The sequence below is a fragment of the Rhinoderma darwinii genome, chromosome 4 (assembly GCF_050947455.1).
Source record: "Rhinoderma darwinii isolate aRhiDar2 chromosome 4, aRhiDar2.hap1, whole genome shotgun sequence".
Lineage (NCBI taxonomy): Eukaryota > Metazoa > Chordata > Amphibia > Anura > Rhinodermatidae > Rhinoderma > Rhinoderma darwinii.
In genome coordinates this window covers 344,018,665-344,033,668 of record NC_134690.1, presented here as the reverse complement: position 1 = coordinate 344,033,668, position 15,004 = coordinate 344,018,665, and the positions used below count along the sequence as shown (strand labels likewise).

Below are 15,004 nucleotides of genomic sequence, written 5' to 3'. Positions count from 1 at the left end.
AGGAGAAAATGAAACAAATTTTGCTGAAGCTAATTTCACACATGATCAAAATGTATAATTTTACATTCAAATACATACGTGATGTGAACAGAGCCTTAGAGTATGTGATCTTCCCTCCCTGAACATTTGGATGCCCCCTCTCCACACTCTGATCTGTCTTGTACAACCTCCTCTCCCTCCCAGTTGCTATTTCTAATATTTAGAGAAGGGATGGGGAGAGTAGAAAGAGCAGACAGAAGGAGTGTGCTGTCAGATTTTTTGTCAGAATTTGCAGGACACCAGTTAAGTGATGGAGTTAGACTCTACAGCAGCAAAATAATAGGAGATATTTAATGAACTCTACTCAGAAAGTTGCTTAATATTGCATTTAGGAAACAAATTAACAATAAAAAAAATTCTGTTAAAAGGTGTACGTAGCATTTGAAGTCTTCAAGCTCCCAAAACATAAATCTATTTGAGAGAACACTGAATGTGACTTAGGATAACAAGAACATTTTTGCCCACAGGATACCCTTTGCTTCCATAAATCATACTAACAATATTCCTGCATCAAAATGGAGATTTAACCAACCTCTCGGAACCAATACTTTTTTAACCCCAATATATCTTTTTCTTCATCCATAAGTTATTAAAAATCCCCCATCACCATAAGCCTTCCATTACCTTTATCTTCCAAAAATTGATGAAACTACTAATGGTGCGTACTCTAGCTTTATGAAGTCTGCGCTTCAATACGTTTTTTGGCTCAAAGTCCTACTGCAGGAACCACATTGGGGGAAAAAAGGAAACCAATGTACATTAAAAACAAAGTGGATGAGGCAGTGCCTGTCAGCCTTCTACCTTTTTAAAACTAGAGCGGTAGCTATAATAAGCTAAAAATGTTGACTATGTCACGATCATCCAATGTGCCAGCCATTCTGTTCTTACCTCTAGTCGGCATCCTGCTCAGTCCCTCCGCATCCCCGGCTACAACTTCTGCTGGCCACCACTCCCCTGCTGTGTGGTCTGGTGGCCTCCGCTGCCCTGATTTAATCTCCTGTGCTCCATGCCCTGCCGGGTGCATGTGCGCTTCCCTCTGTTTTTTAAAATAGCCAGTGCCAAAAGTTTGCTCCTCCACCAATGTCATACTCTCCCAGTCTATTTAAGGAGTTTTCCCCCATTGAGCTTCCCCAATTTCATTTTTATGGCGTTTACCAGAATTGTCAAAATAACTTTATTGTATGTGTTATTGAAAGTTCGGGGATATCGAATATGTGTACATTCTTGACCATGTACGTAAATTTTATTCAATAAAAATTTAAAAAATTGTGTTTATTGTATTTTTTCTTTTTTGTTCCAATTTTATTTAATTGTAAACATTAATTTATTATTTTTAAAAAAAATTCAAGCACTTGTACTTTAAAAAATATATATATTTCAAACTGTAAAGTAATGTCATACTGCATGTCTATATGAACAGACAAATAGCCCGTCATGTCCATGGCCCGTCAGGCTCACTCACCTCCTGACGGCCGCAGTCATGTGTGTGCGAGCGCTGGCGCCAGTCTCCTCCTCAGGAAACGCCAGCGCTCCCTCCTGCTTACCTTGGCCGGGTCCTGTAGGGAGCGCGCGCACTATTGTGCCTGCTCTTAAATGGCCAGCGCGCGCACCAGTGCATAATGTCAAAATTAGCCCATGAGTACCCTGGACTATAAGAAGGGCTCAGCCCCTTCCTCCCATGCCTGAGCGTTGCTGTCGTACCCTAAGTTTGTCTAAACAAATGGTCTCCTAGTGTTTCCCAGTTCCCAGTGTTCCCCATTCCTGTACCTGTATCCCGTGCTACCTGGTCAAGTGCCGTGCTGAGCTGTAGTCGTGCTGTGCTGTATTCCACGCCTGTCCTGCTACACCATGCCTGACGTCTACCTGTTGCCTAAGTCCCAGCCGAGCCTGTCATTGCTACTGTCTGAGCTACCACAGGTACACTTTACGAACTATAGACTGTGACCGGCGCCCTGTTGGCCAGCTGCCATACCATGAAGGCGGTACGGCCCAGTGGGTCCACGCACCAAACGTGACATAGCCATTTTATTTCTCTCTTTTTTCTTTTTTCAAAGAAGGAAAAATATGACCCGAGTATCTGATTTAGCTATAGCCTTGTGTGTCCATAGTTACCCATTAAATTTAGTATTGAGCAAGCCATTAAAACCTGAAGTAAACAGCAAGCAGCTCTCCTGGTTCCGTATTTTCCTCATAGGTTCACAGGATGAAGCATATAGAACTATCCTCCCCCTACCACTAGAGTCAAGCATATAGGGTCAGCAAGTAAAGGTAGCCAATATAATTCCGACTCCCAGAACTGCTCACTAAATTTCAAACTAAGTCAGTATTAGCGTATGGCAGGGCTTCTTTTTGAGGCTTACAGCAGTTGCAGGCAGCTTGCAATGTTGCCTCGTGCATATGTCAGGACACTCATGCCCCATAGCCAACGTTATCTCGACTGGATTACACACCGAATAATTCTCACAGTTTAGGGAGTTTGCTATAGACTAAATACAACTATAGCAAACGCGCATATGTGGGAAGTATTCAGTATTTAGTGTTAGGATATTTTAGCTTCTGGATCTAACAAGAATGTCACCCAGAAACAAATTTTTAAAATGATTAGAAAAATTGAAAGGTACCGAATTGTTCATTATCCAGTGATTAACCATCACTTACATCAAGCAGAAAACACTCTTTAAATTGTAAAGAATTTTTTTACATTCTCTTAAATATAGGAATGGCTTCCGATCAATGTCCTGACCATGTGAAACAGACCATAGGGAATAAAAAGTGGGCAGTATTTAAGTTTTTGACATTGGAAAAAGGAAAAAAAAAAATAATTTTAAAATGTGTTATAGCAAATCGTTTGAACATTTGCAGCACAATTGTATTGTGTTTCTTATCTAGTTTCATTATATATCAAAGCCAAGCACTTTATGCTGAGTTAACTGTACGTGTTCATGGTCACAATCATGTGCATAAAAGGTCAAATATGAGTGCTCAGAAGTTATTTTTTCCGTAGCTACATTACCAGTAAATCCAAGAAAGCAGTACAAAAATATATATAATTATCATAAATCTGAGTCCAAACATAAATGCTACTAGTGCCCGATTGTCGCATGTCCCTAGCTCAGGACTCCGCTCTATGAGCCAGAACGGAGAGCCACTCTGTAAGGGGTTACGGAAGCCGGATTTTTTTTAAAAGGGGTTGTCTGAATGAGACAACCACTTTAAGCCCGCAGTCTTTGTATTGGTCAATTATTAGGCTGGCAGCAAGTGACTAATCATCAAATACTTTCTGTAGCTGGACAGAGATACCATTCTGTGCGTCCCACGGTAGATTAGAACAGACACTTTGGGGAAGATTTATCCAAAAGTAAAGTGGAGGAGCTGCTGACAGCAACCAATAAAATAGCTTCTTTTATTTTCCAGAAGGCTTCTACAAATTGAGACCTGGAAGCTGATTTGTTGCTATGGACAACTCCACTTCTCCTTTGTACCAGTTTTGATGAATCTTCCTCAAAGGGCATTGCAATTGTCCAACCTGATAACTGGAAAGTCTGCACTAAAAGTTTCATAAAAAAGAATAAACTACTACCTGCATTTTAGGTTTGCTGTATTTTCAGTTTCAGTTAAAAGTAGTAAAACACAATTATTAAAGTGGTTTTAAAATTAATTTCCATAGCTAGCAATATATCAAAACAAAGACAAATATGGATTTTTTTTAGGCAAAGATGAACTCATTTTGACATCTATAGAACTTTTCCTAACCACATATAACTCCTGCCAAATTGAAAGCAACGTTGATGTACTAACTTGTCCAGCAGGTTTTCTCTTGGGATCCGAACTTGATTGAATGTCAGAATTCCATTGTCTACACCGTGAAGACCTTTAATCAGAACAAAAGATAGAAATATCACTATACAAAAAACAAAAAGTTATTGATTTGGGATAAATATGACGAATTTCATAAATTACACAAATTTACAAACCTACACACTTTTGTATGTATTACCACTTAGGCCCCATGCAAACGAAGGTGCTTTTGCGGCCAAAATTCCCCGGAAAATTCACGGGAGAATTGCGGCCCCATCCATTTCTATGGGGCCATTCACACGTGCATGGCCCGGGAGCCCGCACCGCAGAAAGAACGGACATGTCTTATTACGGCCGTCTTCTGCGGTCTGGGCTCATTGAAAATAATGGCCGCAGCCATGTGCATGGCCCTCGATTTGCGGACGGCTCACGGCTGACAATCCACTGCCGGCAGACCCGAAAATCATGGCCGTGCACATGGCTACGGTCGTGTGCATGAGGCCTTACACTACGTATATTCTTGCTTTCGATAGCTTTGAAAAGGAAAAATCATGATACATTAATGGGTTGCCTGCTTTGGACAATCCTTACTGCTCAGGCCTCATGCACATGATCGTTACTGTTGATCGGGCCGCAAACTACAGATCCTAGTGTACATATTTGGGTCCGTGGTGCCTCAGAGTTGCTTTTGCAATGGCTCCTTATGTCTGCATATTACAGACGAGTTGTTTTTGCGTGTCATCCGTATTTTGCAGTCCACACCCATAGGAGGGTCACATGATCGGACTTCTCTGGCGTTTTCTAGCAATCTATCTGCAAAACGCAGACATCACACAAATGACTGTGTAGTCCGTTATCTTTGTGGACCCATAGACTTGAATGGCAGCACAGGTTTGCAAAAACAGACAAGGATAGTTCTATAATTTGCAAAATGGAACAGCGGATCCGCAAAAAACACTGATGTATGCATGGCCCCATAGAAGTGGATATATCAGTATGCTATTTGAAAAAAAATGCAGATAGCACACTGAAGAAAAACACTGTCCCATAGAAGGGTTCCTTGACAAAGAGCAGATCACCCCAGTGATCAGCTTTGATCTATAAATGGTGAATTTCCGTGCAACGCCACCACAGGGTAAATTAAGCATTACACACTGCTCATTCAAATCAATGGGCTGTCTGTGTAAGGCATAGCAAAAGACAATATTTTTAATCACTCATCTCTGGCCAAGAGAGGAGGGTCCTGAACTGAATATCCCCTTTATTAATTCAGAATTCCCTAATAAGCTGTATAAAATGGGGTTTCTAAACTAGACAACCACTTTAACGTAAAGAGGTTCTCTGGGACTAAGGATGAGCCATGAAAGTTTAAATCCCAGAGACCCCCTTCAAAATATACGTTAACTTATAGATAGCTACCTACATTCTAACATATATACTGCAAGTCCGCAGCAGGGAAAGTCCTGGATGGGGTGTATATCTCATAAGCTGGGTTTTTCTCAGCAAACCCAGTTTGCGGAGGCTTTTGATAAATTTCTGTCCTGGGACTGGGTTTCTATCGAATGGCAGGTAGAATTGTTAGTAGGACCTACCATTCCCTTCCCTACTCCAGCAAGGGCATTGCCCCTAGTCCAGTTCTCAGGTTAAAGCTACTGGGCTTGCTGACCCATAAAAACATTACCGTTAAAACAGAGAGGGTCAGTGCCTGGGAATCCACACAAAGATATTCTGGAAAGCCTGATCCAAGGAACATTGTACTCATGTTTTATAATAGGTAAGAGGAAACCGGCTGTTTATTTAGTTGCCAGATGGGCAATGTGTTTGTTTGGTTAATATGCTGCAAGTCTTGTCTGCTGAATGGACTTTAAACTTGAAGGGTTTCTACATTTTCGTTGCAAACCGCCACCCACCCTCATACGCACAGATCCTGACAATATACACACACCGGTCAGCCATAATATTAAAACCACCTGCCTAATATTGTGTAGGTCTCCCTTTTGCTGCCAAAACAGCTTTGACCCATTGAGCCATGTACTCCTCAAGACCTCTGAAGGTGTCCTGTGGTATCTGGCACCAGGACATTAGCGGCAGATCTTTTAAGTCCTATAATTTATGACTTGTCTTTCCTAGACATTCAACAGATGCTCGATGGACTTGAGATCTGGTGTCCGTTCAACACCTTAAACTCTTTGCCATGTTCCTAAAAACAATTCCTTAAGGCCATGCCCGTAATCACGGCCCGCGATTGTGGGTTTTGCGCGTTCACCGACAAACCCACCCGCATTTTCGGGGCTGTGCTCCCATGTGGCCCGTAAATTGCAAAAGAACCGACATGTTCCATCATTTTCAGAACATTTCTATGGCACGGACACCCATCCGTAGCGATACGGAAAAGTGTCTGCGGCCAATAAAACTGAATGGGTCCGCAATTGTTGACCATATTACGGTCCGCAATTACGGACACTTGTTACGGTCGTGTACATGGGGCCTAACAAAGTTTGCAGTGTGGAACGGTGGATTATCCTACATTATTCTGCTGAAAGAGACCACAGCCATTAGGGAAAACCGTTGCCATAAAGAGGCGTCAATTAGCCTTGGGCGCCCATGTTGCCGGTTCACTGGTTGTCCTTCCTTGGACCGCTTTTGGTAGTAACTAACCACTACATACCGGGAACAGCCCACAAGACCTGCCATTTTCGATATGTTCTGAGCCAGTCGTCTATCCATTACAATTTTGCCCTTGTCAAAGTCGCTTAGATCCTTATAATTGCCCATTTTTCCTGTTTCCAACACATCAACTTCAAGAACGGACGGTTCCCTTGCAGTCTAATATATCCTACCCCTTGACAGGTGCCATTTTAACAAGATAATCATTGTTGTTCACTATACCCGTCAGTAACTTGAATATTATGGCTGAACGGTGTAGAATATATTAAAGGTGAACCGGTATTTTACTTCATGCTTAACAAATGTGGATCAATAAAAATAAATAATTAAAATGTGCGAGTTAATATTTTATTGACGCTGCACAATGTTTCATGGGTAAAAACCCTAATGACTAAAAGATCCCAGACAACAGATGGCAGTTTGTGGACATCTGTCTAAGAGAGAATATCCATAACATTACCTTCCACACATGAAATCACGCACGTATGCTCAACACAAGAGCCTAATTCATGTGGCAAACGTCTTTGTGAACTAGTAACATAGTAATAGTCACAACTATGTCGTCGATCACCATCTGGCTGTTCTTGGTATTAAACATCTTTAGGGCAGTTTTATTTTTCCATTGTACATCATAAGTTGCCATTGACGAGTTCCAACTATGCTTTGACTACAAATTAATATTATTACTATTAATAATAAATGATTAGAGAAATATTACACTAAGTGCACATGCTGCAGACTATTTTGCGTTAAATGTCGATTTTGTCACGGATTTCATAGCGCACACTCGGTTCCACAGAGATTTTCTTCCACTACATGCGGATGGGGCGTTATAGAGCCTCATCCCCAGGCATTGTACTATAAATTGCGGTCGATTTTTAGTGCACAGTCCACACTGAAAATCTACAGCAATTCTGCAGCTTGTGAAGTCACACTGTAAAAATGGCTCAAGCTCTGGTGGACTCAAGCTGCCCATTACATGGACAGCCATTCGACTGTGGCCACTGCAAGGGGAAATGTCTGGCCAGGCAATACTTCCCCAAGCAAAATCAGCTATTTCAGCTGATAAAACAACCACTTTAATATCACCCACAGATGCTTTTGTATCTACATTTTTTTTTTTAATAAAGAGCAAGGCATATATGATGAGATCACTCCAAGGAAGAAGTAAGATCTGCACACCTTAGGTAATTATTTTGTGATGGAAGTACAGTCTAGCATAAAAGGGTTTGACAATTTGTTTTTGAATGACGTTTGCCATGTGGCATAGAGAACTTATTAATTTCGATAACATATTAAGTTCGTTATGAATGTGGCAATACCAATTATGTGAGCTTTTTTTTAATTCTTTTTAAAAAAAATCATAATAAAAAACATTGTGTAAAGAAAAAATAGGTTTGCTTTATTTTTAATTTTTTTTCAGTGAAACCACAAAGGTGCTACGTTCAGCATTGACTGCAGCATCTAAGGGGTAAAAACAGCCAGGTTATGAAGTGTAATAATTAAAAATAAAAAAAAGGCCCCCTATAAGTGACAGAGCAAGTACGCTGCTCAATGATTGATGAGGATGATATAATGAATAAAAGACCATGTGACCCCTCCCCCGGGGGGTAATCTACAGCCATATGTGGACAAGAGGAGGATCACAGATCCCCCTCCTCTCCCTGGATGCTGCCAGCACATCCCCCTCTGTCCCTCCCTTTGCTCTTCACACAGGCTGAAGTGAGAGATGCAAGTACAGTATATGCAGCTTCCACTTTAGTCACAATCTAGCCTGAGCTAAAGTAGGCTAGAGCCGCTATCCCGGTCTGGTTTTAACGCCAAGGATGAAGTCCCATTATATCCAAATATATAGAGCGTTTAGAATGGCAGTCGTGCTAGGGCTAGACCGTAAGGTTCTTTTCCGGCAGTCCGAGCAGTGCTCGGGCGAAACTGTGAAGTGGTTACTTAACAAGCAACTCTAGCATATTATTAAATAGTAGCGGCCCAAAAAATGTCAACATCCCACATCTGGACCTAATTTCTAGAACTATGTTTAAAAACATACAATTACTCCCAGTTGGCTAATTGCAGATAATTCATAGTGGAACGGCAGCAAGCATAAAGACAGTGTTAATGTCTATGATTAGGACAATAACAATTTAAAGTGGATTTGTCTGATTTTTATGTTGCCCTGTGTGAGGGCAGCATAAAGTAGTGACAGACAAGCTGATTTTAGCGGTATGTCACTTATTCGTTAACTTGCAGTAGCTTGTGAAAACATGCAAGTTATATTTGCGGTATACAGCCAGCGCTGCAGGCCTGGAGTCCAATGATCCAAAATAGACATCAAAAGGCATCAAACTTTAAACCAAATAGGTAAATATCTATGTCTTAATGCCATTATATAAATAAGGTATTTTAGTGAAAAAATTACATATGGGTCAATGTGTTAGAAAAATACGGTGTGTGTGTTATGCTAAATTTTTCTGACTACAAGAAGTACCCAGGTTTTAGACAACAGAAAATAGGAAACAATTATTTCATATTTGACTACTTTTACAAAGAAAAAACTATTTGTTAAAAAAAAAAAAAATGTGTTCTGTTTCACCACATTCTGAGAGCCATAACTTCTATATTGTTTCATTGATTGGGAGGTGTGAGGGCTTATTTTTTGCAGGACGAGCTGTGGTTTTTATTGGCACCATTTTTTTGTACATACAATCTTTTGATCACTTTTTATTCCGTTTTTTATTCCGTTTTTTTTTAGCACTAAGGTGATCAAAAAACAACGAATCCGGTGTTTTAATTTTTGTTTTATTTTTACGTCATTCACCGTAATGGTACATTGTAATAGTTCGGACTTTTACCAAATTTTTTTTATTGTTTACATTGTGCTTGGGGAAAAATGGTAAAATGTATTTTTTTTTTACTTTTAATATGTTTTTACACTCCTGAAATTGTATCAAAGGTATTTTTTTTTTTTACACATTTTTTTAAATCAATAAGATTTTTATAAGAATTTTTTCAAAACAAAGAAAGAACAGAAAATAAAATACTGCAATGGGTCTACGCCTAGAGGTATCCCAACATGGGAGGACCTAAAAAGAGTAATATTACTACAAATATATAGGAATGTAAAACAAATCAAATACATACTGTGTCTCTGAATCCATGCAGTCATAATGTTAATAGCAGTAAATTTAAAAAATACGACCATTTCCTAAAATACTTTGAATCCCTCCATAAATTCCAAGCTTTCATGTTGTGTTGACGAGAATTAAAATGATAGGATAAAGACGTTTCATGACTACAATCTATGTGGACTCTCCAAATGACCTCTGACAAGGAAGCTAAGACAGGAGACTTCCACATTTTAGCCATTGACAGTCTCGCAGCTATAAGACTATGATATGATAATAGTCTAACTAAGTGAGGAATGTCTTCCAGGCCTAAATCCAGTATAGCCAACTCTGGGGACCCCTGAAGTTGTATACCAGAAAGTTCAGAGATCAGTTGAAAGACTTCCTCCCATAGTAAAAGTATAGTTGGGCAAGACCACCACATAAGTAATGTGGATCCGTTATTTCCACAACCTCTCCAACATGTACTGGAAATTCCTACAAAAAAATGTGAATATCTAGAATATCTTAAACGTATTTTCTTTACTAGCTCAATATGATTTATGCATCTAGAATGCTTAAAAATCCAGTTAGCAGCTTCAATCCACTGTTCTAAGGAAAATACTTACCCAACTCTCCCTCCCATTTCAACATATAGAATTCCTTTGCGGAACGCCCTCTATGTAGTAACAAGTCATAACAGAGTGAGGCCCTTCTGGAAACTTTGCCAGTTAAACAAGTATTTATGAAATGTAGACAGTTAAAGTGGTTGGGTAGGAAGTTCTAAACCTTGTAAAAAATGCAGTATTTGAAGATATTTTAAGAACATCTTATGAGAAATATCAAATGAAGCGGCTAAATCTTCAAATGTCCTAAAGATCCCTTTATCATAAAAGTTGGAAAGGAAATTCAAACCTGCAATGTCCCATTCTGCCAGGGGAGTGGTAGGAATGAAAGTTTGATTAAAGGTCACTGGAATATGGTTTAAAGGAGACATGAACCCACTTGTGCCCTTTTATTATTCCGAATAAAATTAAGGAAGACATTTTGGATTTGTGTAGTGATAGAGACAGGCATAAGAAATGGTATGGTTCTACACAAGTACAAGATTTGGGGTAATAAAAACATCTTAACTAAGTTTATCCTGGCTATCCAAGATAATTGAAACGTATTTAACCGGTCGCATTCCGCTTTCATAGATAACAAAAGAGCCGCGTAATTTTCAGATTCAGAGATTATTTGAGATGGACTTGGAAATAACTTTATACCTAGGTAAGGAAGGCCTGATTCAGCCCAAGTGAATTGAAGTTTGGATAATTCCACCCTCATTGAATTGGCTATATTAAATCGGTAACATTACAGATTTCGATATATTTAATTTGTAATATGAAACTCGAGAATATTGTGAAGTAACATTTAATACCTAGTAATAGTAATAGTAAAAATCAAAGGGGATAAGTGGCATCACTGACGAGTCCCATTAGTTATCCTAATGAATTGAGACATGAAACGGGAGGATAATACCCTGGCTGATTGAGAGGAGTATAAGGAAAAAATTTCAGTTTTTATAAAGGATCTGAACCCAAATTTATCGAAGACTGCTTCCATAAAACCCCAATGTACCCTATCAAATGCTTTTTCAGCATATAGGGGGAAAAAAAAATAGTCGAATCCAAAGATTGAGTGGCTATTCGAATTAAGTCTAAAAATCGACATGTACCATCTCTAGCCTGCCTCCCTTTAACAAAACCTACTTGGTCTAGACCAATTAGTGAAGGTAAACAGTCATTTATTCTTGAAGCCAGCAATTTGGAAAAGCGCTTAATATCCTTGTTTAAGAGGGATATAGGTCTAAAATTGGGTTTGGGAAGCGTGACAATAATAGCTTGCAAACATTTCTGAAGGAGGACCCAGAGGTGAGACTATACTATTAAAAGGTATCTACCATGTGCGGAAGTAAGATATCTGCAAAGGTTTTTGTTTTTTTTAAATATCCTTTTTATTGTCAGTTTTCACATTTTCTTACAAACATTTCACGTAAAAGTTACATCATGAGTGCGCAGCACTCAGCTGTTATTGAATTAACTTTGAATTAAATTCAACATAACATAACATATAAACATGGCATAAGTGTCGATCTTCAAATGGACCGAAAACATGACTTCCCCCAACCCCGACACGACCTAGGTCATCAATGAGTGTCTACTTATCATTTATCCCCCAACTAGTTCAAAGTTGCAACCCCCCTAAAGTGCCTGCCAAGAGCTGTGTGTAGTACCACTTTGTGTGCTGGAAAGGCTTAACAATTTCCGCTATTTCGGCTGCTGTACATTGCGATTCTATGAATATTTGCCATTTATCAAATAGCTTCTTGGTTCCCGTTTCCTTCCGCCTTTCCACCTCCACCCTCTCAAGAACTAATAACTGTTTCAGCCGTGACACAATCAGTTCTAACCCCGGCGTGTCTGCCTCCAAACATTTACACAGCAGGCATCTCAACGCTACCAGTAAAATCGTGTGCACCAGCACTGGAGGTGATCTCACTCCTCGAGCACCCTCTTCCTCCGGCGGCCGCGCCTGATGGAATAGTAGCGCTTGGTGTCATTGGGAGGTTCGCTTTCCAATGATCCTCAATATATTTTTGTACCATCCCCCAAAATCGTTTCGTATGTACGCACCCCCACACTCCATGCCATAAATTCATAAATTCGTCAGGAGGTGTATTGCATTTGGGACAGCACGTAATGCGGTCAGGGAAAGATTGTGAAGGCAAAATATTAAAGCCATATATAGCTGAATGCATCAACTTAAAATATGTTTCCCTCCAGCTCTCATTTATAACACTCTTCCGTACCATCTCCCAACCCTCCAGTATGATCTCTCCTATACCTGGATCTTGGGTCCACCGTTCCCAGTTTTTGAAACTAATCCTTGATTGCGGACGAACAAAACCATCTCTCAGTGCTCTATACAACCCTGAAATGGTCGCCCGCTCAGTTGTTGGACCTATGACCTCATCTAAAGTGTGAGAGGTAGCTTCCTTACTCAAATCCCTGAGCCTGGCGGTGCAGAATGCTCGTACCTGAAGTATTTGTAAAAAATTGACCCTACCTGCTATGGTCCTGAGTTTAGTGGCGATTTCCTCCCCAGTTAACCACCTCCTTTCCTCTATGTGCATAAGATCCCCTGCGTTGTCAATGCCTACCCTCCCCCATGAGGCAAATCCGTCCCCCTTGCCTGCTCCCGGTAAAAATTCCGGGTGTCCGCTCAACGGCATATATTTCGAGACCAGGTGAGGTAACCCAAACTGCTTACGTACCACTTTCCAAGCTAGGACTGTATCTCTCAATACAATGGAGGTTTTGAGACGGCACGGAAGAGAAGCAACTCTACAATGTAAAAAAGCTTTCAGGTTCCAGGGTGAGGCATACTCCCCCTCCAGATCTAAGTTGGAATAATTACTCGTTTCGTGAAGCCAATCTACTACATGACGAAAGAGACAGGCCACGTTATAACCCCTGACATTCGGAAAGTTCACACCCCCTTCTTGTTTACCCATCATGAGCTTGGTAAGTGCTATTTGAGGCCTTTTTCCTGCCCATATAAATTTAGTGAATGAGGCCGTCAGTTTAGAGACATCCACATGCTTCAATAAGAGAGGGATTGTTTGAAAGGGGTATAGAAATCTGGGGAAACTAACCATCTTAATCAGGTGGCACCTTCCCAGAAGGGACAACGGCAATTGGCCCCATCTAGTGAGTTCCGCTTGTATTTTTTTAATTAACGGGGGATAATTTAGGCCATACAGGGTGTCCGGCACCCTCCCTATTCTGATACCCAGATAAGTAATGCAATGTTCAACCGGGGATATCCCACACCCCAAGGATTGCCAAAAGGTCTTAGGCAATGGCCTGCCCAACTCCAGCAGTTCGCTTTTAGCTAGATTGACTTTATATCCCGAGCATTGCCCAAATTCCTGCAAAAATTGAAAAACCGTCCTTAAATGCTCTTGAGGATTTGACATAAAAAGTATAACGTCATCAGCGAACAGGGCTAACTTCACTGCCCGAGACCCTACTTGAATGCCTCTGAACATATCCGATTCCTCCAGAAATCTAGCCATAGGTTCCAATGCGAGATTGAATAACAGGGGCGACAAGGGACAACCCTGTCGTGTTCCTTTATGTAATTGGAAGGGATCCGACAGGAACCCTGAGGAGTGGACACGTGCCTGCGGGTTATTGTAGACACCCTTCAGGAAGACCCGGAAGTCTGCCTGAACGTTCATTTTGTCCAGCACCATCCCCAGCCATTCCCATTATATGTTATCAAAGGCTTTCTCTGCATCTAACGCTAATAGTGCCGGCCTGGTACCTGGCTGGGGATCGTGCCTGACTGTTTCAAGCACCGTCAGCACTTTGCGTAAATTCGTCACTGCTGCCCTGCCCTTTACAAATCCTACTTGGGATTTTCCCACCAGTGTGGGTAGATACATAGCCAGCCGATTGGCGAAAATTTTTGTGAGCAATTTCTGATCTTGGTCTATCAGTGAAATGGGACGGTACGACCCCGGTCAAGAGGATTCTTCCCCTTCTTGGGTAACACCTTTATATGCGCTACTTTGGCCTCTGCTGGTAAAGCACCCGTCCTTAGTAAAATATTATAGTATGCCACCAAGGTAGGGCTGATTTCTTCTCTCAGAGATTTAAAAAACTCTCCTGTGAATCCATCCGGACCCGGGGCCTTTCCGTTAGATAAGGTCTTAATGGCGCTCCGAACTTCCTCTAATGTAATCTCTGCGCTCAAGTGACCGTTCTGCTCCTGAGTGAGCCCTGGCAGCTTCACCTTCTCCAAAAATTCCCTCCCTTTTTGGAGATCTATGGGTGTTTCTGAGTAAAGGGCTTGGTAGTATTTACTTAATATGGTGTTGATTTTTTTTGGGTCTGAGGTAGAAGTTCCATTAGATTCGTTAAGTGTTGAAATGTGTGACGGTGCATACCTCCCCTTCGCTAATCGCGCTAATAATTTGCCCGCTTTATTGCCGAAACGCATTAGATCGGCATCAAATTGGGACCGGTAAATACTCTCTCTTTTGTCTAACCACTGATCAAACTGTCGCTTGGCTTCCCTCCATTTCTCCCCCAATGGCGGTGATGGAGAGTGTAGAAATGCTGTGTATGCACACCGTAATCTGTCGCTCGCTGCCTTGTATCCTTCGGTCGTCTTACGTTTAAGATTAGACATAAATTGCATAACTTTCCCCCTTATTACCACTTTGGCTGTACGCCAATACAATGACGGTTCCGAACGATGCAATACATTATCCCCATCAAATTCCATCCACCACCCCTTAAGCTTCTGTATAAAGCCCTCATCCTTTGCCAGAAAGGCGGGAAACC

General features: G+C 40.9%; 1 protein-coding gene across 1 annotated transcript in view; it reads right to left on the bottom strand.

Annotated features, from left to right (window-relative positions):
* ACOXL (acyl-CoA oxidase like) overlaps positions 1 to 15,004 on the bottom strand; it is a 424,164-nt gene that overhangs the window by 272,200 nt on the left and 136,960 nt on the right. Inside the window, exon 8 of the mRNA XM_075864464.1 lies at positions 3,838 to 3,910. Within this exon, the coding sequence (XP_075720579.1) occupies positions 3,838 to 3,910 (73 nt within the window). The remainder of the gene's footprint in view (positions 1 to 3,837; positions 3,911 to 15,004) is intronic.